Here is a 26,946-nt window from a genome sequence, read left to right on the forward strand (position 1 = left end):
GCACGCCTGGGACCAGCCTCATCCCCACCTGCATGCTGGGCCTGGTGAGGAAAGACGCCCCCCGCCCGCGATCCCCGTGACATGAACATCTCCAGAGCACATTAGGGGCACCCTTTCCAGGAAGCCCTCCTGAGTCCTGCCAGTTCTTGCTATTCCCCCCAAGTGTACCTGGCAGTCCCTGCCCTCAAGCGTCTGATGGAGGGGGGCCGGCTTCCTGGGGGGGGGCTCACACCATCTCCACTGAGTCTGTGTGAATCACCCTGTGGCCCAGAATGCACGCACGTTAGCTGGAGACCAGAGTGTGTCAGCCGCATGACGACTGTGTGTTCTCATTCAGCTGTGGATGCAGCAGGGCCCCCAGGCGACCTGGAGGGCATCGGGGCGCCTCCCACGGCCCTGCCGTCCCCCGCCCCCAGCACCTCCACCCCGTGCAAGTTGGGTGGAGGCCCTGGACACAGGAGGCCTCAGCTGGACCACAGGCCTCCGGCAGGATGGACCACTCAGGACTCAGGGGTATCAGAATAATCTTTATTGATATGCTCGGTGCTACCTTGTTAATACTGTCACGTTGTCGCCGTGGCTGAGGTAATAGGGACAGCCCCGCCCAGCGCCGGCCCTGGGCTCCCACGGAAGCGTCGTGGACCCTTGGGCGGGGGGGTGCTGATGGCCTTGGAGGGGACGTGGTTATTGCGTTGGATTCCTGCCCTCGCTGGCACGCTGGCGCCCTCGCCCAGCCTCACCCCGTGCCCACTCACGCACACACTCGCACGCTTACCCGCTAATGCACACACCCACTGGCACGCTGGCGCCCTCGCTCTCTCGCCCGCACGCTCCCACACTCACACACACAACATCCTTTGTTTTGAATGCGTCTGAAGCCTCCTGGTAATAAATATACTCGCTAGTTACAGTAATCATAGTAAAATAAAGTACAGGTTTGTCGGGATACGAGGAGAAAGTGCACGTTGACCTTTGACTGGAGAGTGGCCCCTCCCACCGAGGGCTCCCGGTCCCTGCAGGGGGCAGCCCTGAGGTGCCACCATCCCCAGCTCCCTCCTGAGTTGTCCTGCCACCGCCCGGCCCCTCATGGGCCAGCATCCCAAGCCCAAGACAAAATCAACTAAAAAAATAAATTCTTCATCTCACAGCCGAGCGCCTGATGCAGGGGAGGGGGGTGGCGGCTCTGGGCCTTTCTGGCCACGGGCCCTACGGGGGTCACGGCCAGCCCCTGGCCCAGCCAGCGCCCCGACGATGCCATGTGAGGGGCCGGGTAGGCGAGGCGCTGAGCCCCGTGGCATGCGGACAGGAGGCCGGGGTGTGGGCAGTGCCGGGCGAAGCGGAGGCCGCGTCCACGGGGGGCTGGGGGCAGTGGCACACTGCGGGCATGCAGGGGGGCCTGCGACGGCCTGGGCAGCCCTGTCCCCTCAGAACTCCACAGTACTCACTGCTGTCCTGGGCTCCTCAAAGGTGGCGATGAGGATCTGCTGCGGGGGAGGGATGGGGATGAGGCTGCCCACATCCGGGGGCGCTCGGGGCGCCCCGTCTTCCTCCTCCCGTGCCTCATACAGGGTGCTGATGTGCAGCAGCGGGTGGGTGGCGTTGCGGCTCAGGATGGCGAGGGGATCAGGCTTGCCCAGGCTGGCTGGCGACAGAGGGGCCGTGGCGGGGGCGGCGGAGGGCGAGCAGACGTGAAACGGGCCCCCCGAGGGCAGCGCGGCCCGGGCTGGCTCTGCTGGGAACAGGACCTCCTTCTCGGGGAGCGGTGCATCTGCAAACAGCCCAGAGCACAGAGCCTCTGGAGGCCCCTCTCCCCACCTGCTGCCTCCCCCCTCCTCCCGCCTGGCCGGCTGGAGCTCTGAAGCTCCCGCACACAGCGGCCGGCCTGGGGGGACTCTGGCCGCCCCAGGAGCAGTGGCGCCCGTTTCCAGAAACTTCTTCAGGTGCCGAGCAACCTTACCGTGTGTCCCCGCCAGCCCTTCATCCCGTGTGCTTCACAGGGCCCTCGAGTGAGGGTCCCGCCTGTCGTCACCCTGGCAGCTGGCTCCCTTGCCCACCCCCTGCTTCCATCCGGCTGGTTCAGTCCTTAACCCCTGTCACGCCCCTCCAGCCCTGCCCATCCCTACCTGTGGTGGATGCCGCGGTCAGGCCCAGCCCACACTCCTCTGCCTGGGACAGGAAGCCCCCTTCCTGGCTCCGGGAGGCCGGCAGGGCGGCAGGCATGGCCTCGGCCTTGGCCTTCTTGGTGCCCAGAATGTAGGGATGCACGTCCAGGGAGAAGTGGCGGGCATGCTTCTTGTCGGGGGGCGGGCCCGCGTCGCCCCCGCCGCCCTTGTAATGGTGCGCGGCGCGCGCGCCCGCGTCCAGCAGCGGCGCGATCAGCGTGTCGGTGGCCGTCTTGCGGCGCACGGGCTTGGGCTTCTCGGCCTTGCTGTTCTCCACGCGCATGATGGCCAGAGGCTCCTTGAAGGGCTGGGGCAGCGGGTTGCTGGTGGGGATCCACTTCATCTTCTTGCGGGGCCGCTTGACCACGGGCGGCTCAGCGTCGCCCTCGGGCTCGGCGGGGTTGGCGCTGGGGTCCACGGTCTGCACGGCCGCGTCGCGCACGGTGGGCGTGGCGTCGTGGTTGGACTGCGCAAGCGCGGCCAGCAGCTGCCGCACCACGTTGTCGTACATGAGATCGCTCTCGTTGGTGATGAAGTCCAGCCGGTTGAGCGACTTGATGTGGTCGCGGTTCTCGTTGCAGAACATGGCCAGGATGTTGATGTCGCAGAACTGCGAGCGGCGCCACTGCCGGCGGGTCTTGATGCCCACCTTGTGCAGCTTGTCGAAGATGAAGTTGCTCTTGCGGAAGATGAAGAGGTGGACGAGGTTGACGAGGATGGTGAGGTTCATGGAGCAGAGCAGCACGATGTCCACGCCCGCCACGATGCGCTGCAGCTGCACAGACGGCAGCTTGCAGGTGACACGCACGGCCGGGCCGCCCCCCGGGGCCGCGCCCAGCGCGCAGGTGAACTCATTCTGCCTCTGGGTGGCGTAGTAGGTGCACAGGTAGGAGATGGGCGCCACGCTCAGCAGCAGGATGAGCAGGTGCCGCGCCAGGTAGAGCTTGGCCAGGAAGTTGCTGCGGCCGCGGCGCTCCAGGTACTTCTCGAACAGGTTCTGCTCGGGGCTCTTCTCCTTCTCCGCGTTCTCGATGATCTCACGCCGCTCGCGCTCCGTGATGCCAGGCCCCTTGGATTGGATCTGCTTCTCGATCTTGGGCGCGCGGCCCTCGGCAGCCCGGTGGTAGCAGTTGTCGATCTCCTGCAGCAGGAAGTTGAGCTCGGAGGTGAGGCGCGTGGACGCCAGGAACTCCCAGCCCAGCGCGGGCACGTACATGATGGCCGCGAAGGCCAGCAGCGAGTAGGGCAGCAGCTTGTGCTCAAACAGCGACGGCCACAGGCTGGCGTCCACGCCGGGCAGCGCGTCCCGCAGCTCCGTCCAGCAGTAGCCGCGGGCGTACAGCGCCTGGTCGCGGGTGAAGTTGTGCGGCGTGTAGCAGTAAATGGGCTCCTCTGGGGGCAGAGAGGAGAGGGGGCTGGGGGCAAGCCGGGCATCGGACCCCTCCCGCCTGCCCCGCGCTGAGCCCCCTTCTGCACATCTCAGCGTGGTGGCGTGGGTCTCACCCCGGGTACCCCGCCCCTCACGTGCAGCAGTCAGCTGTGGCACAGACAGAGGTGGGTTGGGGGTGGAGGGTACAGCCATGCCCACCCCGCCTTGGGGGGCCTACCTGCACTTGGAACCTCAGGCCCCCCTCCGAGTGCCATAACGTCCCCATGTGCACACAGGGACAAGTCCCAGAGAGAGCGGCACAGGCCACACCACTCAGCCGGGGCTTCTCTTCCAGTGGCACAGCTGGACCAGCCCCCAGCCTGGCACTGCCCCGGGCTCCATCTTGAGAAGGGCAGGAGGTGTCCTGGCCAGGTCCTACCTACCCAGAGGCAGTTACGGTGGCACAACTAAAGAACAACAAAAGTGGCCCTGCCTGCCCTTGAGAGTTGAGGAGTGTCCCCCCAAGACCCACTGTCCTGGGGGAGGGCAGGCCTGGGGTCCCTGGACACTGGGTGGGCAGGGGCAGCCACCCCGGGGATCCGACAGGGAGGATTCACCACCCAGCCCGCCATGTCACGCAGGAAAAACGGTTGTCACTGAGCTGTCTCTCCCCAGGTGAGGAGAGGCACAAACCAACAGCGGAGAACGTGGGACGCTGCCCCCCCCCTCCCTGCCCTCCAGCTGGGCCTCCCGGTGAACGCTTCTCAGAGGGCAGAGCTTGGCCGGCTTGGAGCCGTCCTCAGGGCAGGGCGTCACCGTTCACGGCCCCTGAAGGCCGGGCCACTCGGCCGTCAGGCCAGGCTCCAGTCCTTGTCACCACAGACCGGGCGCGTGAGCCCTCTTGCAAGTGGCAGAGCCCAGGCCCCCCGCCCAGAGGGCAGCGTCCCACTGACAGGAGGTCAGTGGCCCCAGCCCGACCACAGCTAGCATACGTGCCAGCCCGCCCTAGCCTGGACCCTCCCTCGCAGCCCGAAGAATGGCCCCCAGGGCGGGTCCGCTGAGTCTCCCTCTGCTCCAGCTTAAGCCCCTCACCCCACGAGGCTTGACACCAGGAAGCAGTGGGGACCAACGCACCTGTCTGTCTGTCTGTGCAGGCCCCTCCCAAGGCCTGCCCCACGTTAAGCCTGGCCTTTGAGGCTGGGAGAGGCAGACAGTCACTGCTGGTGCCCCGGCTACACATCTGGGCACGGAGACCCCACAAGTGCCTTCGGTCCCAGCGCACGGAGGTCACCTGGCCTCTTACATACATACGCAGAGCCCCAGCCATTGCCACCAGCGTGACAGCCCCGCACCATCCTGAGGGTTGAGGGGGGCTTGAGGTGGGCCTCAGGATCACCGGAGTGGGGCCCACAGCTCGTTCCAGGTGGTGTGGTCCAACGGCCATGGCAGCAGGACCTGGGGCTCCACATGGCAGGCACTGGGGAGTCACGGAGGGCCTGGGAGCAGAAGTGACGGGCGGGTGAGCTTTGCTCGGCTGTGGTGGCAAGGCCAGGGGCTCCATGAGGAAGCTGTGCCATGGGCACACGAGGGATGGGGCTGGGTCAGGAAACGCTGGTACCCACAGCCCAAGGCCCCTGACGAGGACACAGATTTGGGGCCTAGTGGTGAGTTGGGCTCAGAGAACATGGAAAAGGCACAGGATCCCCCCTCGTGGTTGAGAAGATAGCATTTTATTCACTTGCTTTTTGTCCTCACAGCCAACTCCAGGCCAAGGAAGGGCAGACGCTCTTCTCTGGGGGAAAAGGACGGTGGGGAGAGGTCCCCGGGACTCCCAGGCCCCTGGTCCAGGCCCCAGGGGAACTGGGAGGGTGCCGCGGCTCTGGGGCACGGAGGGGGCCTGTCCCCTGGCCGTGAGTGCTGCAGGCACAGGGGAGCTGGGTCACCCGTGGATGGAAGCAGGGCCCCCATGGGTCCCCACATCCTCTCACGTCTGCCACCGCCCCCTGGCTGCTGGGAGGGGAGGAGGGATGAGCCCTGGCTCAGGAGAGGCCCAGCTCCAGGGCCCCTCGGGCTCTACACCGGGGTCTCTGTCTTTCCCTGACCTGCAAAGCAGGTCCAACAGCCCAGCAGAGACCGGGTGTGTCATGCAGGTGCCTCAGGACACACGTGTGCAGTGACCCTGGCCCGGAAGAGCTGCGGCCGCATGTCCTGACTTGAGCTGCAGGGGCCTGGGTCCTGGGCCGGACTCTGGTTGGGGGTGGGGGCGACCGCTGAGCCAAGGGCCCTGGGCACCGGGCGCTCAAACACTGCGGTGCCAGCACGGGTGTCCGACGGGGACACGCAGACCCAGCCAGCTCACCCAGGGCACCTTTCCTGAGGATGGCACTGTGGACTCTGGACCCGAGCACCCCTGGCTATGCCCCGAGAGGACACCGGGGCCAGGGTCCTCGCAGCCCCGGGTGCTCCCAGAGACCCCGTCGTGGAGCGCGCAGGGCCGACTGCGGTGCCGTGGAGAACATCGAGCCAGAGCAACAGCCAGGGCTTGCGAGGCCGCTTAGGGGAAGAAGCCGTGTGTGCGATTCCGAATTCGCTGCAATTCCGGGGCTGCTCCCGGTCCCCAGGCCAAGCCCAGCCCTCGACAGCGTCCCCTCCCAGCCCGAGCGCCCCAGTTCCCTTGGAGACCCTGCCTGACTGGGGGTAGAAGAGGCACACCCGTTACAGGCATCTCGGAGATGTCGAGGGTTTGGTTCCAGACGCCAGCGATAAAGCGAAGATCACAATAAAGCAAATCACACAAATTCTTTTCTTTCCCAGTGCATATAAAAATAATGTTTATACTATACTGTAGTCTATGTCTACATGCTGTATGTATGTCTAAAAACCAATGTACATACCTTAATTAAAAATACTTTATTGCTAAAAAATGCCACCCATCGTCTGAGCCTTCAGCGAGTCGCAATCTTTTCGCAATAGTAACATCAAAGATCACTGCTCACAGGTCACCGTAACAAATGTATTAATAAGGAAAAAGTTTGAAATATTGTGAGAATTACCAAAATGTGGCATAGAGACACGAACTGAGCAAATGCTGTTGGAAAAATGGCGCCAGGAGACCTGCTCGTCGCAGGGTTGTCACAAACCTTCAAATCGTGAGAAACGCAATATCTGCGAAGCACAATAAAACGAGGTCTGCCTGTGTTTGGCTATTTTAGGAAAAAGCAGCTGTTGGTCCCCTCTTCCCAGGGCCCACATAACATCTGGAGAAACCGGTAACCCTTCAACGCCCCGCTCCCCCGCCATCCTCTCTTTTGGCCGTGCGCCTGGCTGACCCTCCATCCACCACTGAACGGGTCTGCACAGTGGGGGTGTCTGTGGAGCCACGGGGGCCTTCCCGCCACCTGCCACCCTCCAGCCTGGGGATGCACACAGGCCCCGGTGTTCAGGGAGGTCCCCGCCTGGCTGGCTCCTCACCATGAGCCCAACGGCCAGCATGTGCTTGCCCACGTGTCACCAACAGGCAGACACGTCGGACCCCCATCCCCTGCGCCAGGGCACCAGGTGAGGATCTGGGTGCTGGGTGGGCTGGTGGGGGTGAGCGCCGGGTCCCCTCGAGCTGAGCCGGGCTCCAGTGGATGGGACGTGGATCCTTCCAGCAGTGGCAGGACATACCCACACCCCTGGGCTCGGAACCTGAAGGTGGATGGTGACCCAGTGCTGAGGGGATGGCTCGGGTGTGCTCCTGTCTGGGGGCGGGGGATGCAGCTGGAGAGGCCTCCAGCGCCCCTTGAGGGTCAGAGCTTCTGACCTCGCTTCCTCTTGCCCCCCTTTGGTCCACTGCAGTGGTCCCCTACTGTCCTCAGATCTGGAGAAGGGACCCGGGGACGATTCTGAGCTCTGTGAGGAACGCCAGGTAGACGGACCCTGATCCAGGCGAGCAGGAGAGGCAGCCGCCACTGCCCCGAACCGCGGGGGGAGCAAGGGGACTGCGCGGCCTCAGTCACTCAGCAGCGGGAGAGCTTGTGGAGCCACTGCCACCCCCCATTTGCTCTGTGACCTGGAACAGGATTACCACGGGGCAGACCTGGGCCCCGCGTGCCAGACACGCTCCACCGGGTGGGTTTTGGGTCACGGGATGCTGGGCCGCAGGACCGGCACCCGCCTGCCCTGGCTCAGAAGGCCGGCCTCGCCCTCGCTAGGGAGGCACCGTGCCCCTCCTGACCAGCATCGGGCCCAGGCGTGTCCCCAGACACACGCAGGTGGGTGTGAAAGGGCAGGTGGCACAGGGAGGCCAAGGGTACCGCCAGGAGCAGAGATGAAGGACTCGGGGAGACCCAGAAGCCCAGCCTGGCTGGATGCAGAGGTGCTGAGGTCCCCCGACATGGGGGGAGCTGGTTCACAGCAGAATATCAAGGTGGTGGCCCTGTCCCAGGAGGTCGCCTGAGGGCGACTGAGTCCTGAGCCTGCCCCACCGTGTGCATCTGGAGTGGTAGGATTGTTCCCCCAAAAGATGTTCTAGCCCCAAGCCCTGGTACCTGTGAAATGTGACCTTGTTTGGAAAGAGTCTTTGCAGATGTGATCAAGTTGAGATGAGTCACGCTGGATCAAGGGAGCCCCGATCCAATGACTGGTGTCCTCATAAGAGGAGGGAAATTTAGACAGACACCCAGGAGGAGGTGTGAAAACGCAGGCAGAGATCAGGTGATGCAGCCACAATGAAGCCAAAGAAGGCCCAGGACTGCGGAGCCTCCAGAACTGGAGAGGCAAGGAGGGACCCTCCCTGGGGCTTCGGGAGCATGGCCTGCCCACATCTGGATTTTGGACTTTGGACCTCTGCACTGTGAGACAATAAGGCTCTAGTGTTTGGAGTCACACGTTTGTGCCAACCTGTCAAGGCTGCCCCAGGAGACACCTGTGCACAGCCTGACTTCCCCCCCAGGCTCCTGGGGAGCGTGCTGACCCCGGGAGTGGCCCCACCCGGGGGTGGGACGAGGCAGCCTGGACAACGTCCACCCTCAGGTCACAGGGACCCCTAACGGGTGAGTCCTTTGTGCAAGGAAGTCTGTCCACGTCCCTCAGGGGAGAGTCGCCCTCTGCCACGGGCTGGTGGGCTGCGGAGGGGCCTCCCTGGACATCTGGGCCCTGAGACTGCTTGCCAGCCAGACCCTGCGTGGGGGGCCGTTTCCTGTCTCCAGCCGCCCACCCACCTGCCTCGTGTGGACCCTTGGGCCCCGGGAGCCCACTCCTCCTTCCTGCCTCACCTGGGGTCACCTCTCGTTAAGAGGCCCTCAGGTGCTGCCCAAATGCGCTGAATCTACTCAGGACCACGTCTGTTGACGGGAGCTTCAACCTCTCATCACGTCCACGCTGCCGTGGTCGCTGCCGTGGTCACTGCCCTTGTCTGGTTTCTTCTTCTACCCGCACCAGCCTCAAAGGGGCTGGGCCTGCTGCTCCTCCAGGCCCTGCCTGGCCTGGGGGGCCTCTGCCCAAGACCTGCTCAGCCTCCCAGTGCCCCCCCCCAACCAACCGACCAGAATCTGCCCACTTCTCAGGGTCTTCATCCCGCCACCCGCCCCAGGACCCTGCCCAGAGGCCGTGCTTTGGTGTCCGCTGTCCCCATCACCTGTAACTTCCTTTCTTGGTCCCCACCTGGCCACTCCTCCTTCCCTCAGACCCTGCCCACTCCCCCTTCTGGTCGCCCCTCTTCCACGCCAGACCCCACGTCTCCTTGATGCCTGGGACCGCCGGGTCCGCCCGGTGTGAGCCAACGGAAGGTAAATTCAATACATCGGAAAAGAGGGGTCAGGGAAGCAGCCCCGGCGACACATGCAAGGTTGGGGGAGTGTTGAGGGTCTGCGGGGAGACCCCGGGGCACCGCCCACACTGCCGGCCCCAGTGGGGAGGCCCGCAGCGGCTGGCGCAGCGAGGGTGGCCCGAGAGGGCACGCGCCCCTCCCGCCGCGCGCCTCCGGCCTCACCTGCGAAGTTCTTGGTGAAGACCAGGGTGACCAGCAGGATGGGGACGAGCACGGTGCCGATGGTGACCACGCGATCGAACGGCAGCTCCAGCTTGAGCTGCAGCAGCAGCGCGGCCAGGGCGCCCGCCTTGTCTTCCTGCGCGCCGGGCAGGATCAGCTCGCGCAGCTTCTCGCCGGCCAGCAGCGCCGTCGCCATGTCCGCGGACGGCTCCAGGAGGTGGTGCATGGGCGGCGTGGGGGGCGCGGGGGGCCCAGGGCGCGGGGCCCGCGCTGGGGGCGGGGGGCGCTCCGCCGCCGCCCCCCGGGGCAGGGGTCGGGCCGCCCGGGCCGGCGCGGGCTGCGGGGGGCGCAGGGGCCGCCGCCCCCGCCTCGGCTGCAGCCCCGGCGCGTCTTTCCGGCGGGGGCGGCGGCGGGACCCCCCCCCCCCCCGCCCCGAGCGGCGGGCGGCGGCTGCGGTCCCGCCGCGGGGAGGGGGCTGTTTACCTGCGGCGACGCGCGGCGTGGCTCCGCCCCCCCGCCCCGCCCCGCCCCCACCCACCCCCCGCACGCGGATGCGGCGCCGGCGATGACTTGGCAAAAAATATTTAAATTAAATAAAATGAATGAACAATGCCTGGTTCTTCCTCTTCCTCAGGGCGGGGAGGAGGGGGAGGCCGAGTGGGGGGCTCGCCTCCCCCGAGGCGCGGGCGTGGCTGCACGCGGTGGAGATGCGGCGGGGCCGGCCGCGTCCTGGGCCCCCGTCCTCCAGCCCCGCGTCCGGGAGCCGCCCCGCGGAGAGGGGTTCCTGGTCCGCCTCCCGCACCCGCTCTCCGCTCTCTACCGAAGCCTGGCTGCCACCGTGGGCGCTGAGGCTCCCACCCACCCGGGCTGCTGCGGACACAGACGGGGGACCGCCACCCCCCACGCGGGGCAGCCGGCCGGCGGACGCTGCGGGGCGTCTCCTCACGGCCTCTGCACTGCAGCCGTCGCCCCGGTGCCCTCCCCCCGCCCCCCCCCCCCCCCACCACCGCGTCGCCTCCACGCGGTCCCGCGGCCTCTCTAGCCCTGCACCTCCTCCCCATCACCCCATCCGTTTGCCTTGGTCAATGGCATTCTCCCGGGCGGCCTGTGCCCGCATCTTCCTGACCCTTACCCCCTCCACTCCGACACCCCCGTGCCCACCCTCAGGCACCACCCCTCTCGCACCCTCCTGGGTTCGGTCTCTGGCGCAGAGCCCAGCTGCCACCTTCATGCCGATTGACTGCAAGACTCGCTGTTTCATTTCTTATTCTTTCATAAAAGATCCCCATTCTACTGTAATAGGATATACACGTGCTCTTTATAAAATATTTAGCATAGTTGGAGTTTCAACTTCACTCAATAATTCATCCAACTATGTCTTAAGCACCCATATTTGCAGGCCTTGGGTCACTGCTGTGAGCTAATTTCCCACCCCCTGCCAGGGGGGCTCAGAGAGGGGGGATGTCCTCTACAAGCCTGAGCTTCACACTTTTTTTTTTTTTTTTTAAATATTTATTTATTTAGGCTGCGCAGGGTCTTAGTTGCAGCATGCACGGGGAATCCAGTTCCCCCACCAGGGATGGAACCCGGGCCTCCTGCACTGGGAGCGCGGACTCTTAGCCACTGGACCCCCAGGGAAGTCCGGGGGTCGCTGTGCTTTTGAAGACTCACCAGTGTTTCTGAGCGACGACGCCCACCCGTTCTACCTGTGTACTGCTCACTGAGGGAGTCGGGCTGCTTCCATCCCCAACAACCCAGACACCTCCAGTCAGGGGCTGGCCTCTCCCCTGCAGCAGCACGTTTCCGTGATCCCGCATGCCGATGGAGGTCCCCCACATTCTCCTTTTCCCTTATTTAATGGCTTAGGTATTCATGGCCTTTCCTTTTCCGTATACATTTTGGAGGATGGGGAAGGTGGAAGTCTGCACTGCCTTAGGCTGTTCCATCGGTGAACAGGGCACACCCCTCCATTTACTTACATCTTCTGTGCCTCCTGTAATAGAATCCTTATTTCTCTGTAACGTCTTGTTGGTTCTTCAGGTTACTTCCTAGACACCCTGTAATAGCTCCGCTGTAAACAGCCGCCACTTTCTGTGGTGTATTTCAGTTGGTTAGTCTGGTTAGGAGAAAAACCGCTGGTCTCCGTGTGCTCTCAGAATTGGCAAGTGGCTATGGCAGGTGGCAGAGTTGCCACTGGAGCACAGCGGGTGTGCGGTGGATGCTGGCAGGACGAGCGCACGGGACCCACAGGACAGAGGGCGCAGCCGGAGCTGGCGGCCCTGCACCCCTACCCCCACATTACGGCAGCCCCTCTGACACTGTCCTCATCCCAGAGAAGGGCCTGGGTGGGGAGGTGACACCTGGTTAGGGGCTCCGATCCTGCAGAGGCTCCGAGCTCCGCCCTCCCTGCCCCTTGGGCAGGGGTGGACAGCAGGGGCTGCGCTGGTCCTCACCCCCGGCCGGCCCAGACTGGGTGGCTACCCTCCCCAAATCCTGTCTCTGGGGCAGGATGGCATTAGGGGAGCAGCCTGCCCTTCCTCGTGCTGACCCATTGACATGTGGCTTTTGACACATGGAAGGACTTTGGAAGGTTGAGGGACATTACTACAGCAAAACCTTCATTCTCATCTCTATTTAGGTGACGTTTTATCAGCTCGCATATCAATGAAGACGAAAAATAGGAAAAAGCCTAACGCTGAACCCTGTCTTATTACTTGGGCGAACCCCAAGTAATGTTCGCCCTTGAAGATGGGCGGCTCATTAACTGACGCATTTCCAATTCTACTTCGACGTTCAGTTACGAAAATTTGCAATGTCTGTGCCTCGTGTTGATTGAGTACGTACCTAACGATTCCGAGAACACAGGAAGTTCTTGTTCCCAGGTCTGGCCGCATGGTCTCACAGATTAGGACAAACGACCCCCTCGATGTACTGCAGGTATTTGTCTGGGAGCAGCCGAGGGTGCTGGATAGGACAGGCCATGGCACAACACGGCGGAGGGTCATCTCACCCCACACTTGGACAGCAGGTGGGCTGGGAGCTCTGCCCCACCGGCCCCCTCACTCTGGAGACTGGAGCCACCGCCCTGGGGTGCCCAGGCACCTGGCGGAGGAAGTGGAGCTGGTAAGGTGGTCCACTCGAGCCCTGTGGCACTTCTGTTGGCCCTTCGTTGGCCAGAGCTCTCAGCTGGCCCCGCAGGGCTGGGTGGGGAGGCAGGTCACAGCCCACCGTGTGCCCGGGAGAACAGACCCTCTGTGACGCCATAACTTTCAACCCAGCACATTCCGCACTGGGGTGCAGTTCTGTAGGAAGGAGGAAAAACATGATGTTTACAGCTGTGAAAGGACAGCTTGCTGGGGTCCTTTTTAAGTGGACGAGGGCGAGCGTCAAATTGCAATGGCATTTTGAATCTGTCGGAGATGCTGAAAAGGCTGCTGGAACTGTTCTACTTTAAAATGATAACATTTACAACACGCTGGGCATGAGCAGCTTTAAAAAACGAAAAGCTTGGATAACTTACAAACGAGGGGCGGGACACACAATTTCCAAGTTTCATTTAGGGGATCTCTGTGCAGCCACACCTACCCACGGTGCTTTTTTTTTTTTTGGCTGTGTTGGGTCTTTGTTGCTGTGCGCAGGCTTTTCTCTAGTTGCGGCGAGCGGGGGCTACTCTTCGTTGCGGTGCGTGGGCTTCTCATTGTGGTGGCTTCTCTTGTTGTGGAGCACGGGCTCTAGGCACGCAGGCTTCAGGAGTTGGGGCACGTGGGCTCAGTAGTTGTGGCTCACGGGCTCTAGAGCACAGGCTCAGTAACTGTGGCACATGGGCCCAGTTGCTCCGCGGCATGTGGGATCTTCCCGGACCAGGGCTCGAACCCGTGTCCCCTGCACTGGCAGGCGGGTTCTCAACCACTGCGCCACCAGGGAAGCCCCTGTGGCCTCCTACCTCTGCTCCACGAGGCGTCCATGCTGGTCTAGGCGGCTCGGCCTCCCACAGACTCTGACCCCTGGAGGGCAGGCACCGTGTGCTTCTGCCCACAGGCAGCAGAGGTCCCCGCTTGGGCACCGGCCCCCATCCCCATCCAAAGGTCACATGGGGGCTCCTGCCTGTTCTGGCCCAGCCAGGCTGTGCAGCGCCCTCCTGCCCTTGGCACACAGGTGTGCTCTAAGTACTGCCACCCCAGACACACCTCTGGGTCCCTGCTGAGATGTCCCCTGGCCCACCCAGCCCCTTACTGCCCCTTACTGGGATGCCCGCCCAGCCCCTTACTGCCTGCAGCTCCTGCCCTGGCACGTGGTGGTGACCAAATCCCGCCACTCGCCACCGAGGATGGAGAGTGGGACCCAGCCACGTGTGCTCAGCCAACACTGGCTCCCCCCTGGAATTTCTAGGTCTCCACTGTCACCGGTTGGTGTCAGAGGCCCGGCCCCCAAGACCCTGCTCTGGAGAAGGTGGCATGGCAAAGCAGAGTGGGCTGCACTGGGACCCGGTCACGGAGAAGACCAAGGGGGCAGAGCCAGGTGGCAAGTGGGCAGGAGATGCAGACCGAGGGGGTTCAGTGGGACCCTGACTTCCACTCAGACTCTGCCAGGTGGGGCTCCAGGCTGCTCAGAGTGACCTGGCAACTGTCCTGGCAGCCCACGCATGCGGCCAAGGCCAGAACCTTCTCGTGTCCTGACAAGCTACTGGCTCTGTTTCTGAACCCAGCCATTCCCCCACCAACTGACCCACAGCAGCCATTTGTGGTGTGTCCGCAGTTAGGAGAGCCCAACCCCAGGCCTGGGGGCCCCAGTGGGCTCCGGGCTGAGCCACCGGGGCCTCAACTTCCCCACCTGTGAGCCAGGAGACGGCATTTCCAGTGCTCACAGCTGTCGACAAAGGGACAAGGCCCTGAGGAGCAGGGGTGGGGGCAGCCAGTCATGGGGGGTGCTAGGGTCCTGGGGTGGCCTTGGGACCCCTGGTGCGGACAATGTCCGCCCTGTCCCTCCCGCCACGCCCTCCACCTCTGCAGCACTCACGGGAAGGTCTCTGTGGCCCCACCTGTGACCTCCAAAGACTCGGATACAGGCCCCGCCCAGCTGCACCAGGATGCAGGCGGGGGAGGATGCTGACCCCCACCCCTGCCCTGCCGGCCCAGCCCTGGGCAAAGACCCCCAGAGCCCCCAGGCTTCACACAGCTGGCGTGTGAAGTGAACGTGGCTCAAGGGCCTGGAGGCCACGTGAAAGCCCGACCGCCACCCCCAACACTGGACGCGGAGGCCACGCAAGTGTCCCACTCAAGCGTTTATTTCGGTGACAGCTGCAGGGACTGCCCAGGGGTGGGCACAGGCTGCGTGCAGAGCTGACAGCAGCGAGAGCAGACGTCAGACCAGGGGCCCCAGGCCCGTGGCCACGGCTGGAAACCAGGCAGGCCGCAGCCCAGATGGCGTCCCTCGGGGCGTGGAACGCGGCCTCTGGCCACCGCTTCTCAGCAGGGGCTCTGCTGGGCAGACAGGGGCGGCCGCACACCCGGCCATGGCAGCAGACTTGGAAATGCGGGGTCCAGTGAGTGGGGCTCCCCATGACAGCTCAGGCTCGCGCTCAGGGACCACCGCGGGGGGCTGGCAGCCCCCTCTTCCCAGGGTGGTCTTACGAGGGGCACTGAGGTTTGCTCATTAAGCTGTGAAAGGAAGGAGGCGCTGACCCCAAATGTCATCCCAGGACGGGGTGGAGGGCGGCCACAGCCCAAGGGCAGGGCCCGCAGGGGCAGGAGACGGCAGTGCTCACTTCTGCAGGGGCTGCAGCTCGGGCGGCAGGTTGCATCCCGTGTAAACCCCATTCGTGATGCTGTACTCCAGCAAAGCCCCGAAACACGGATCCTGATGACAAAGGGGCGGGGCTTGTACCTGACAGCCATCCCGCTGCCCCACTGGGCCCCTCTCCCTGAGCCCTGGGCCGCAGCTCACCCTGACAAGAACATGAGGATTTCCCACCACAATCAGCAAGGCTTTGGGTCTGGTGATTGCAACATTAAATCTTTTTGAGTTGGACAAGAATCCCAAAAAATATCTATCATCTTCAAATATGTCTTCATTTGACCGCACCTAAGAAACAAAGAGATGGATAAAAATAGTGTTTAAAATTTTTCGGTGTGGAAAGAAACTCAATATATAAAAGCATTTAAAAACGTTAAACATCAGTATGACTCCATCTGTGGTCAAAGAAGAGAAAGACAGTGGGCAAGGAGTAGGCCTCACCGCGTTCTGTCTATACTCAAGGGGATACTCCAAACACCAAGGGGTGACCTCCGGGTGCGGGGTTTGAGGCAACGCTGCTTTTCCTCCTACCTGAACTCCCCAACCTGCCTGCAGTTAACACGCACTGTTCATAAAGGGAATTTTAAAGAGAAGAACAGACTTCCGAGAGCCGAGCCACCCTTCCCGGCCCGCAGGCTCCTTGCCAATCCCGCCCCTTCCACATCCCAGCCCTCCTTCTCCAACATTTAACTACTTCTTCCTGGGTTTCTGTACTTCTTCGTTTTGTTTTTTTAAAAAGAACACCCTACAGTTAACTGCTCGAGGTGACGGTCCAAGGCCCCTCCTGCCCCCGGGAGGCCCCGCACAGCAGCCAGCCTGGTGCAGGCCCCTGGGACGGGGATACCTACAGTTGAGATGATGATAACCAGATACTCTTGTCCTTGAAACTCCTCCACGGATCCAACCTTTATATCCATCAGATCAACATTTCGCAAAAGAATTTTGATTTTCTCCACCTTTGAAGGAGGTGAGATCAAAGATAAAATTTCACAAATCTGACCATTCTTTACATAGTACAGCGTAAGCTGAACGTTAACCACTGAGCACCCGTGGCCTTTCAACCCCCGATCTCGGTTCATCAACTCTACGCTGCTCACAGCACAAACCCTGATCTCAGGTGGGGTGTACGGGGCCGGGGCAGCACCCCCCAGGAGCAGGGCTTTGCGTCAAGAGGTGAGGACTCCCTGTGCTGAGAGTGGGGGCGGGGCCAGAGCGCCCCCTGGGGTTGGCAGGGAGAGAGCGCCCATCCAGGGGATCCCACCCCCGGGGCCTGAGTGGTTATGACAGGAACCAGGCTGTGTGGCCACAACAGGAAAGCCAGGAGGAAGAGGACGGGGGGACGGTCCTGAAGGGGGGGCAGCTGATGAGCTGAGCAAGACTGGGGGTGTGTGAAGATCTCCAGAGGGTGCTAGTGAAGGAGAAGCAACTTGAAATTGTGAAAAGGAACATAGAGTACTTGGACAAAAGCTCAGCTCCTACCAGCACAAGAGGCTGGAGGGCGGGGACCAGAGGCGGCTCCCTCAGCACCCAGGGGATGGGTCTTCTCACACCCAGAGACCGCATGCGCGCCGAGGTGAGGTCACCACGTGTCCCCAGCCCCTGCCCCCCACCCCACCCCACCCCACAGATGCAGAGAGAGCCGTGTCCACCTTCCTTCCTCAGACCCCAGAGGAAGGCAGGAAGGCGCAGAGGAGCTGGCTGGAGCAGACCCACACCTGCTTCCGGTAAGGCGTGATCACGCCCATGTCGCCAGCGGACACCTGGCTGGAGATGCTCCTGGCCAGCAGGCAGCAGTAGCGCATGACCTGGACGGCCTCGGCAGGGTTGAACCACGACGGGCTTCGCCCCTCTCGAGCTTCGTCGCCCTGCATTAGCAGGAAGACAAGAGAATGGCACGTCCGTCACAAAACGTCCTTTTCTCCACAGGAGTTTGTGAAGGGCCTATGAACTAGGGGAGACGTCAGGGTGGTGACTCAGCAGAGACAGAGGAGCCCTGCTCTCGTGCAGACTTGTGTTCCAGCAGGACAGACGGACGCTCAGCAGTAAGGACTCGTCCTGGATGCACAGATGCCGGGGGAGGAGGGTTGGCTGGGCATGTCTGTGAACTGGGACCCCACCCCCTGCCAAAATGCCCCTGCGTCCTGGCGAGAGCAGACCTCGTGGCCTGGGGAAGGCGGCCGGCCGGCTGATACCTATTTGGCCACAAATTTTTAAAAGCAGAATTTACAGGCCCTCGTTCTTGGTCAGAACCTAATAAAACTAGAAGTAAAATATAGGTCACCCAAACATTCTTAACCACGTGGAAATATACTTCTTTAGAACTCCTGGGTCAAAAAGGAAAATAAAGTCACAAGCGTCTCGACAGACACGAAGACACACGTGGAAGGGCAGAGCTGGGAGGGCATGGCCACCCGAGCCCCTGTGAGGAGGACACGGAGCACAGGGGCCGAGCGTCCGTCTCACGGGAATCACGACAAACGAAGTCAAGACGAGCAAGTTAGCGAGGGGAAGGGGTAAAGAGAAAGCTGAAATTAATGAAGCAGAAAACAGGTGAAGGTGAAGTCCAAAGCTGGTTTTCCAATTAGACCAAAGGCTGGTGCCTCTCCTGTAAGGGGCCAGACGGTCAGAACCTGAGGCTTGGCTGCAGCCACGCTGCCCACTCAGCCCTGCCGTCTGGGCGCAGGCTCCCGGCTCCCGGCCGCACTTCCTTTAGGACAAGACCCCGGTTGCCTTGGGCCCGGCCCCCCTTGGGCGCTCCTGGGGCTCAGCTGCCCCCTCGACTGGGCCCCTCTGCGAGATGCCCTGGGCTGGGGACAGAGCAGTGAGGCAGATGGGGGTCTTTCTGGAGCTCTGGGGGAGGGGCTGACGAGGGGAGCATATAGGTGACACCTGGAGGTCTGATTCCAGGGATGGAGTGCCCTGCAGGGGAGCGAGGGCCCTGGCAGTGCAGCAGCCTTGTCACAACAGACGGCAATGCCCTTTTGCTCCAACAGTGGGAGTGGACCCCGCTGTTCCCTGCGAGCCAGCCCCAGAGGCCTCACCCTCATTTTCTTCTGGGGGCCCAGAATGGAGCCAGTACACAGTCAGGCCCCCGAGAAATACCCACTAAATAAGGTAACCTTTCTGGACTCTCTTCTTTTCACACCGAGCACCTCCATCTCCACAGCTCCATGGTAGGTTATCCAGTGGATCTGGAGTCTCCATTTCCTTCTACACAACGTTTTTGCCACTCCTTTCTACACCCAGTTTTTGTCGCGAATGAGCCTACTGTGACCCTTACGTAGTTTGCAGGAAACACATGGGTTGCTGTGGGCAGAGCTGACCTCTCCTCAAGGCCGTCCCTCCACCGGGAGCGTGGGTGCTCTCAGGCGGACCTCCCCTCCTTGGCTGACTGCTCTGCTGCCCCTGAAACCTGGGAAGCCTTCAAGCAGAGGCTGGGGGAGCGGCATTCCTGGAGGGGCCTCGTGCCGAGCGACCACGCTGGTCTCCCCACAGAGCCCCCTCTTCCTCCAACTTGCCTCCATCCAGAGGATGGACACCCCAAGCCACACCTGGACACACGAGCCCACCGCTGACAGAGCAGGTCAAGCTAAACGTCGAGGGGCCAAGCGCTGTCCCCGGAAAGGCAGGCTGCTGAGAGGACGGGCAGACACCGCTCCAGCCCCAATTCTGCAGGAGAGTTTGGCGGGGGAGGGGGTCACGCCAAACCTGACTTCTGGTTCTAACCACCAAACTCCCAGTACAAACTCCCTGGTTTTAGTGAGCGCTACCGGGCATCTAACACCTCCCTCTGGGGACCCCCCGACCCAGTGAGGTCTGGGGGAGGGCAGGCTCTGTCCCCAGGATTGGTCCTCCCACTCGAGACCACTGACTCACAGGGGGAAGGGGTGGGGCGGCAGCCGGAGCTTCCTCAGGTCTGCTCACCTCCCAGCCCCCGATCAACCCTGTCAACTCCCTCAGGATGCCCCCCTTCGATGCCCACCTTGGGCCAGCCCCCTCCGGGGCCTGCCGTGCAGTCACCCGAGTGCCAAGGGGCTGGTCCTGCGGGGGCAGAGCCCCCTCCTCACTGGCTTTTCTCCCCCGGGACCAGCAGGGAGCAAGCCCACCACAAGCTCTCAGGAGATGCTGGGTTAATGACGCCGGGTTAACAACCAGATTCAACATGGTAACCAGGACACGCGTAACCGTGGGTAGCACTGAGGGTCGCCCTCCTGCCGAGCCTGGCCCACACTCACCCTCACTCCGTGGAAGATAAGGGGGAAGCCCTTCCTGAGTAACTTCTCCCAGCCCAGCAAGGAGGTCACCACCCTGGGGTCTGCGCAGACTTCCAGCTCTCGGTGGTAGAACAGTCTGGACGGTAGGGCCAGCAGAGCTGAGTGGGACCTGTAGTTCTTCACGAGCTTCGTCACCTGCAGGTAGGAAGCAGGGGCAGGTCCAGGGCCAAAGCCAGCACGTGCACCCGACGTGCCTCCAGGGGAAAGGTGCCTGGTCACCTCGAATCACACCCGGGCGGCCCTGCCTGTGATGCCCGCCCCCGTCACCTCCACTGGACTTGGAGCGCTCTTGGCACCTCCACCTCGGACGACTGGGCTCTGACAGAAAAGAACAGGACAGAAAGTGTCCCTGTGTGGGGCTGCAGGCTGTCTGCAAGCTGCACCCTGATTCCCTGTGTCGCGACCCCGGCCGTTAGAGCAGCCCGGGGAGCCGGGCCCTGGGCCCCGAGGCAGGATGGCTACCCACAGCCAGCCCCCCGAGGCGCCGTGGGATGAAGCACCAGGACGGGGAGCAAGGACAACTTTGCTTCCTGCCGCCAACTGGCTGGGAAGTTCATCCTAGTCTTTCTTTTTTCCTGGGGTGAGAAGGCCAGAGGCCCGGGACTCTCCTGCTGACAAACTTCAACTCAGTCACCAAGACGGGTCCAGCCTCTGAGACACTAATCGAAACCCCAAATCCGACTCAGCAGCACGGCTCCTCCCTGGGCCGGGCTGGGCTGGGCCGGGCCCCGCGGTGCTGGCCTGGACACCTGCCCGCCGCCCCATCCGCCCTGTGCCCACGTGCCCTCCCTGTTCTCCAGGGGGAAAGGGCCCGGGGCTGACAACCTGGAACGTGGAATAGGCCCCAGGTAGTTGCCCTGACCATCTGCCCACCATCACCGCACCTGGCTTGCTGTTCAAAGTCCAGAGGGGAACCTCTCCTTGTCTCTGTACTGGGGGAGCCCAGAGGATAATGTTATTGGCTCACCTCAACAGGGGACCCCATGGACACAAAGCTCCCGAGCTCCAGGGTGCTGGGGGTCCTGAAATGCAGACCCTGAGGCCCATCCCTCTGTGTCATCAGAGGTCGGCTGAGAACCCAGGAACTGGCACTTCCACCAGTACGTCGGGAGACCGCAGACACGCTGCCTTCTCTTCCAGGTAAACTTCCAGAGCTCCCTCCCGTTTCCCACAGTGACACAGACTGAAGCTCTCTTACTGAGGGGCTGGCGCTGCCTGCAAGGGCCGGCCCCACAGGGAGCCCCTCAGCAAACCCTGGAAGCAGTTCCTGAGTTCCTGGGACCGTGGAGTTGGTGCAAGTGCCCCAGGTGCACTTTGGGGGTGGTGGCAGAAGGAGGGTGGGCTGCTTGGGCCCTGCCCCTGGGTGTGGCTCGGGGGACACAGGGTGGTGAGCTCCCCCGTGGGCCCCTCTGCTCGAGTCCCACCAAGGAGCACATGGGGTCCAAGCTCACCAACAAGGGGTTGTAGGCACCACAGGCTCCAAAAGCATCTTCGTCTCGCAGATACGCTGGTCGGGACATCAGTCTCTCCAGCATAGAGACGTGCAGCCCATAGGCCATGGCAAGTCTGGACTTGATGACCGGTCCGAGCTGCATGGGGTCTCCGGCCAGGACGATCTGTGGCACGAACGGGATGGCTCTCAGAGGGAGTCCCCTGGTGTGTGGCGGGCAGGGGCCAAGGTTGGGGCGACCGCAGCGCGTGGGCCTCACCTGGCCGCTGACGTCTGAGACCAGCCCCAGGGGGATGAGGCACTCGGGCTCACTCGCCTGGCCCGCTTCGTCCACAAACACGTGCGTGAAGTGTCCGACTCTAGAGCAGGCACGTTCCCGGGGTCACTCTCGTCCACATGTCCTGCCCAGCAAGGCCTCGCCTCGCTGCCCGGGGCGCCTGCCCCCCTGCTCCTGCCCGTGCCCGCGGGCACCTCCCGACTCCCCGCGAACACACCACCTCCTCCTCCCCGCCTCCGCCCGGGACGCCCCAAGAGCCCACCTCAACCCTATCTGGTAGAAGAGCCCTGCGCTGCTGCACGTGGTGATGACCACCCTGAAGCGAGAGGCCTTCCAGATGTCTTCCCCGTCTCTGCAGTACGGCCTGATGGTCTCTGTGATGCTCTGTGGGGGGCAGGCCACCTGCCAGGTTACTGAGCATTTCTTTAAACTGGACATAATCACAAAGCTGAATGGAATTCTAAATGATAACCTCATCCTGCTGCCACTTCTTAGTTGTGACTCAGTATTGATTTAAGATTGTTTTTTATATCAAAACGTCTTATGTTTTCCTATCAATTTAGTCGTTTTACAGACTCTAGAACCATGAATATAACAGAGAATCCTGCAGATCCTTCCCCAAGACAACCACATACATTTTCTAGATTCAATCTCGTCTGTTAACCAAACTGGGAGCTTTTACAGCAAACCAACAGAACCAAAAAGCAACTGTACCTTTGGGGAAAAATAAAAGAGTTGCAGCAGCATTTAACAAAGCTGGGAACGCCCAGAACGTCACTAAACGTTCAGGAAGGAAAGAGTCCTCGTGTTCCGGTGTGGTGTCGGGACAAGGTCCGGGGAGGACGCTCACCTCCTCGAACCTGCAGGTGGCGTTCACGCGGACCATGGCGCCCAGCCGCAGTGCCTGGCTCTCGTGCAGCCGCAGGCACACGAGGTCGGTCGCGCTGTTGGAGGGCGCGCACACCAGGATCCGACTGTCCGGCAGAGCGTGGAAGACCTTCCCCAGGACACACGGGAGGCAAAAGGGGACGGGTCAGCGGCCAGTGCCAAGCCCACCCGCGAGGGCTCCTGACATGGACTCGCTGCGTGGGCCCACATCACCCCTCACACGTCTGAGCCTGGCCCTGCCACTGTGTGCAGGTGGCGGAGTCCCCATCTCCCAGACCCTAAACTGCCCGGGTCTGGGTACCCACGGGCGACCCGAGTCCGCAGCGACGCAGGACACCGAACACACCATGTCCACAACTCCATTTAAATCTCGACGGAGGCGCCAGACGCTTGTGCAGTTCCTGTTCTGAAGTGGAGTGATTCCTGTCTAAACCTGGGAAACGAGCTCTCAAAGTCCTGTAGCCACATAACAAACTTTGCTAAATATGAAACAACTGGGATTTTTCAAACTCTTTCCAACGTTCTCATCTATGGTTTAAACCGATGCTTCCCGATGACAGGAGCACACAGCTCTGTTTACCGCGACCCCGTCCCCGCCCGCCATTACCTGTAAAACAGCCTCTATGATGGTCACCGTCTTCCCAGTCCCAGGAGGCCCGAAGAGCACATAGGGGATCGGGCGGCAGTCTCCACTCAGGATCCTCCTCACCGCCAACTTCTGGTTTTCGTTGAGCAGGGGGTTGAAAAACTCCTTCTCTCTCGCTTTCGGGGCTCCGCTGACTGCGTCAAAGGGGAGAGACAGGGTCGGCGGAGGTCACGGCTGGTCCCCTCACGACCCGTCCCAGCGTCACTCGCATTCGGGACAGTTGGCTGAGAGCCAAAACGCAGGCCACCCCGCCCGCTCCCCGCGTCACCTGTGCAGTGTCACCGAGGTGTTAAGAGTGGTTGTTAACAGGTGGACAAGAGCAGCCCACCATCAGGAAGGTCAGAACACATGTCCCCTCGGCTGCCCGAGATCCCCCCCACCAAGTCCTGCAGGAGCTGGCTTGGTCCCCAGACTCACCCAGCCCGTCGGTCTCTGTGGCGAAGGCCCATGGCCCTGGTGTGTCCTGGGCACCCGCCCGCTGTTCCTCTGGGGTGTGCTTAGTTTGGTCCTTCAAGGCTTTCCTATTCTAGAAAAATCATGCAGAAAAATGGCTTAAAAAGAAAGCTTTGGGACTTCCCTAGTGGTGCAGTGGTTAAGAATCCGCCTGCCAATGCAGGGGACATGGGTTCAATCCCTGGTCCGGGAAGATCTCACATGCTGTGGAGCAGCTAAGTCCGTGCGCCACAACTACTGAGCCTGCGCTCTGGAGCCCGCGTGCCACAACTACTGAGCCTGCGTGCCGCAACTACTGAAGCCCGTGTGCCTAGAGCCCGTGCTCCGCCACAAGAGAAGCCACTGCAATGAGAAGCCCGCGCGCTGCAAGGAAGAGTAGCCTCCACTCGCTGCAACTAGAGGAAGCCCATGTGCAGCAACGAAGACCCAGCACAGCCAAAAAAATAAAAAATAAAATAAATACAGCAATACCTTGGAGGTGGGCTGTCCGTGGTTTTTGATGTCTTGTGCGTGTTTCCAATTCCATGTCACTTGGGGAGACTGTAAAATGATTTCTTCTGGAAACAACACTTTTAAAACAAGAAAAGCGAGGAGGTAGACATTACTGAAAAGCTTAAGAAAGATGAATAGAGGCAGCTAGTCCTGAAGAAATTCATGTCTGTGTATTCCTGTCCTCTCTGGCCCTGTGCACTGCTTCTCACCTACAGCATGGTGCCAGCACTGCATATTCTTTGCAACAAAGCCATTTACTTGTCTATTTGTAAGTACAAAAATGAGTTACGTTTAGGCGGGAAAGCAGAGTGCAATCATTTTATTTTTAATAACTTAAGCATGCCATTTCTACATAGCTGAAATTGTAAGGAAACACTGAACGTCCCCAACAGAAAGGAAAACACTGGGTATCACATAGTTTTACTTCTACTGTATGAATGAAGAGACCGTGGTTTACACGAAATTTCACGGGACGCTTCTAAAAATACTCCGGGAAGATATAACACCGTCGCCCCACAGAAGTTAGTACCTTTTACGCCCAAGTAGACAGCTTGCTCAAGTGCAAAGTGACACCGTCTGCTGGCGGTCCTGTGGGAGAGAGTGACGCGGGTCAGCACCCTGGGACCCTAACACACACTCACACGAGACCGGGCTGGAGGCACCAGCAGGAGTTTTACGAGAAAACTCTCAACACCTGTCAGGACAGCAGGGACGCCTTCCTTTCTGGGAATATTCCTGTTTTAATGTATAAAGTGGACAAGTAGAAAAAAGAGAAAATAGAGCCTGTGAAGTGTCAGAGCTGCATCAACAGGGAAGTAACTTTGATGGTAAAGATTCACTCCTGTGAAATTTACTCAGAACAACAGTTAAAAAATAAACTGAAGCATGTTAAAAACGCTAAGTATTGGGGCTTCCCTGGTGGTGCGGTGGTTAAGAATCTGCCTGCCAATGCAGGGGACACGGGTTTGAGCCCTGGTCCGGGAAGATCCCACATGCCGCGGAGCAGCTAAGCCCGTGCGCCACAACTACTGAGCCTGCGCTCTAGAGCCCACGCGCCACAACTACTGAAGCCCGCACGCCTAGAGCCCATGCTCTGCAACAAGAGAAGCCACCGCAATGAGAAGCCCACGCACTGCAAAGAAGACCCAACGCAGCCAAAAATTAAAAAATTAAATAAATTAAAAAATTATTAGACAAGCAAAACAGCCGGAAAATAAGAAGCATCCTCAGGGGAAAAGTTAAAAGAAACAGACCCAGAAATGAACTACATACTCAATTAGCATACAAGGAGTTCAAAACAGTTGTTATAAATACATTTAAGGTTTAAAGATGGACATAATGGTTGAGAAGATGGGGAATCTCTACAGAAAAGACCCAACACAGCCAAAAATAAAATTAAAAAAAAAAAAGTTAAGTTTATTAAGGCAAAAATTGATTCGAATCAGGCAGCAAAGCAACCCATTAGCAGACAGAAGAGCTCTGAGGGGATGCTCGGAACGCAAGCCTTCTGCAGGCAGGAGGGGGCGGGGACAGGAAGTGATTCAGGCGAAAAGGCGGGCTGGCTGGGGCAAGGTCACTCTCCTTGAGTGGACGGCAGGGGTCATTCAGGGAGACGACCCCCCAGTGCTGATCACGGGGTTCCTGGCTGACTGGTTCACGATTCCATTTCTGAGACAGCCGAGACTGCAATTCAGTGAAACCTCAGTTTGGTGACGTGGGGCTCAGTATAAGCGACTCCACTGTGGGCCTGTTCCCCTTTTTTTTTTTTTTTTTGGCTTTGCCACACGTCAAACGGGATTTTAGTTCCCTGATCAGGGATAGAACCCCCGTGCCCCCTACAGTGGAAGCGTGGAGTCTTAACCACTGGACCACCAGGGAAGTCCCTGTTCTCTTGTATTTTAACACAACAAAAAGAACAAAAAATGGAAAATAAAATTCCACCTTCAATGGAACAAGATGACCAAAGCTCCAAAGCACAAAAGAAGAGAATGCTCAGTAAGGAGCATCTGGCCTCAAACAAGCAAAGGCACGAGAGCTGGTTCACGCCACCTCAGAACTCTGGCCACAGACGGATCTCCGGAAAATGCAGGTCACCGTCAGGACCCGTTCCCACAGCGCAGCGTTCTGGGGGCATGTATGGGGCCAGAAGGAACGGGAGCCTCACCTGCAGGGCCCCAGGCTCCAGGCAGCCCCATCACCCCTGGGATACAATAAACTCCACTCAAGAGGAGCAGCAACCAGAAAAGACCCTCCTAGGACTTAGCAAGGCTGACTCTAGGAAGAAAAAACAACTTAAAGCAGATCAGTTACAGAGGAAGAAACCTTCCAGTGGGAAGTCACCATAATGAAGACTCTAAAACACCCAGGAAACCAGACACCCCGTCAACCTGCAGCCCAGCGCTTTACCCCTAACAGCATGAAAACAGCATGAAAACGCGAGCCAAATGTTTCCCAGTAAATCCTTGGAGCACATTACAGAAGGAATTCACCACACAGAACACCATGTTTTTCATCTTGGGCCTATAAGAAAGGTTCGATAGAAAGTTATCCAGTCGAAATTTATCCATCCATTTATCCAGAAAGTTATCCATCTCCTGAATAGGCTGAACAAAAAAATTATTATCTCAAGAAATGCCAAAAAGGAAATGAACGTAATAGCTCAGAATAGAAACTGACGCTTAAAATTCCTTAACACAATTAATCCGAAGGACAGCAAGACACTAGATGGTAAAATACTAGCAGTATTTACTAAAATAAAAAACAAGACAAAGACACAGGAGATGGAAACCATGAGAGAACAGTAAAGCAGCTGGGTGGGAACTAACACAACAACAGACAAGGATTCCAAAGGACGACAAAGAACGGAAAGAAAAGAGGAATTAAAGGAAACTTTCCTAGGTACAAACTGTTGTCCAAGAGGAGACCCCATACGGCAAAGACGACAATTCTCCCTGTATTTTAACATCATGGTACAAAGATGTAAGAATGTTTATTGCTTCACTGTCTGTGATAGGAAGAAGCTTAGAACCTAAAGGTCCAGCAGGGGTAATAAAGACCAGAGCAAAACCCAATGGACTGGGAGTGCCCTGGTGGCCCAGTGGTTAGGACATGGGCTTTCACTGCCATGGACCCGGGTTCGATCCCTGGTTGGGGAACTAAGACCCCACC

The 26,946-nt window shown here is 60.2% G+C and overlaps 2 protein-coding genes across 2 annotated transcripts in view; both read right to left on the reverse strand.

The window, feature by feature from the left end:
• Positions 1-1,182: 1,182 nt before the first annotated feature.
• PANX2 (pannexin 2) lies at positions 1,183-9,731 on the reverse strand. Its single transcript, XM_061205324.1, has 3 exons — positions 9,506-9,731; positions 2,124-3,554; positions 1,183-1,768 (listed from the first exon to the last, which is right to left on the reverse strand). The coding sequence occupies exons 1-3, from the start codon at positions 9,729-9,731 to the stop codon at positions 1,425-1,427; spliced, it is 2,001 nt and encodes a 666-aa protein (XP_061061307.1). The 3' UTR covers positions 1,183-1,424.
• Positions 9,732-14,791: 5,060 nt separating this feature from the next.
• MOV10L1 (Mov10 like RNA helicase 1) overlaps positions 14,792-26,946 on the reverse strand; it is a 44,382-nt gene continuing 32,227 nt past the window's right edge. Inside the window, exons 14-27 of the mRNA XM_061204903.1 lie at positions 24,308-24,366; positions 23,758-23,855; positions 23,251-23,359; positions 22,795-22,967; positions 22,150-22,296; positions 21,562-21,683; positions 21,282-21,381; positions 21,024-21,188; positions 19,534-19,707; positions 17,014-17,163; positions 16,147-16,254; positions 15,449-15,586; positions 15,270-15,361; positions 14,792-15,162 (exon numbers count right to left, since the gene is read on the reverse strand). Coding sequence (XP_061060886.1) covers positions 15,132-15,162; positions 15,270-15,361; positions 15,449-15,586; positions 16,147-16,254; positions 17,014-17,163; positions 19,534-19,707; positions 21,024-21,188; positions 21,282-21,381; positions 21,562-21,683; positions 22,150-22,296; positions 22,795-22,967; positions 23,251-23,359; positions 23,758-23,855; positions 24,308-24,366 — 1,666 coding nt within the window. The 3' untranslated portion in view covers positions 14,792-15,131. The remainder of the gene's footprint in view (positions 15,163-15,269; positions 15,362-15,448; positions 15,587-16,146; positions 16,255-17,013; positions 17,164-19,533; positions 19,708-21,023; positions 21,189-21,281; positions 21,382-21,561; positions 21,684-22,149; positions 22,297-22,794; positions 22,968-23,250; positions 23,360-23,757; positions 23,856-24,307; positions 24,367-26,946) is intronic.

The sequence above is a fragment of the Eubalaena glacialis genome, chromosome 11 (genome assembly GCF_028564815.1).
Source record: "Eubalaena glacialis isolate mEubGla1 chromosome 11, mEubGla1.1.hap2.+ XY, whole genome shotgun sequence".
Taxonomy (NCBI): Eukaryota; Metazoa; Chordata; class Mammalia; order Artiodactyla; family Balaenidae; genus Eubalaena; species Eubalaena glacialis.

Coding starts and splice junctions, on each gene's coding strand:
- PANX2 (XM_061205324.1), bottom strand. CDS start 9,731: ATGCACCACCTCCTGGAGCCGTCCGCGGACATGGCGACGGCGCTGCTG. Junction 3,555..9,505: donor CTTCACCAAGAACTTCGCAG/GTGAGGCCGGAG, acceptor CTCTGCCCCCAG/AGGAGCCCATTTACTGCTAC. Junction 1,769..2,123: donor GACCGCGGCATCCACCACAG/GTAGGGATGGGC, acceptor GGCTGTTTGCAG/ATGCACCGCTCCCCGAGAAG.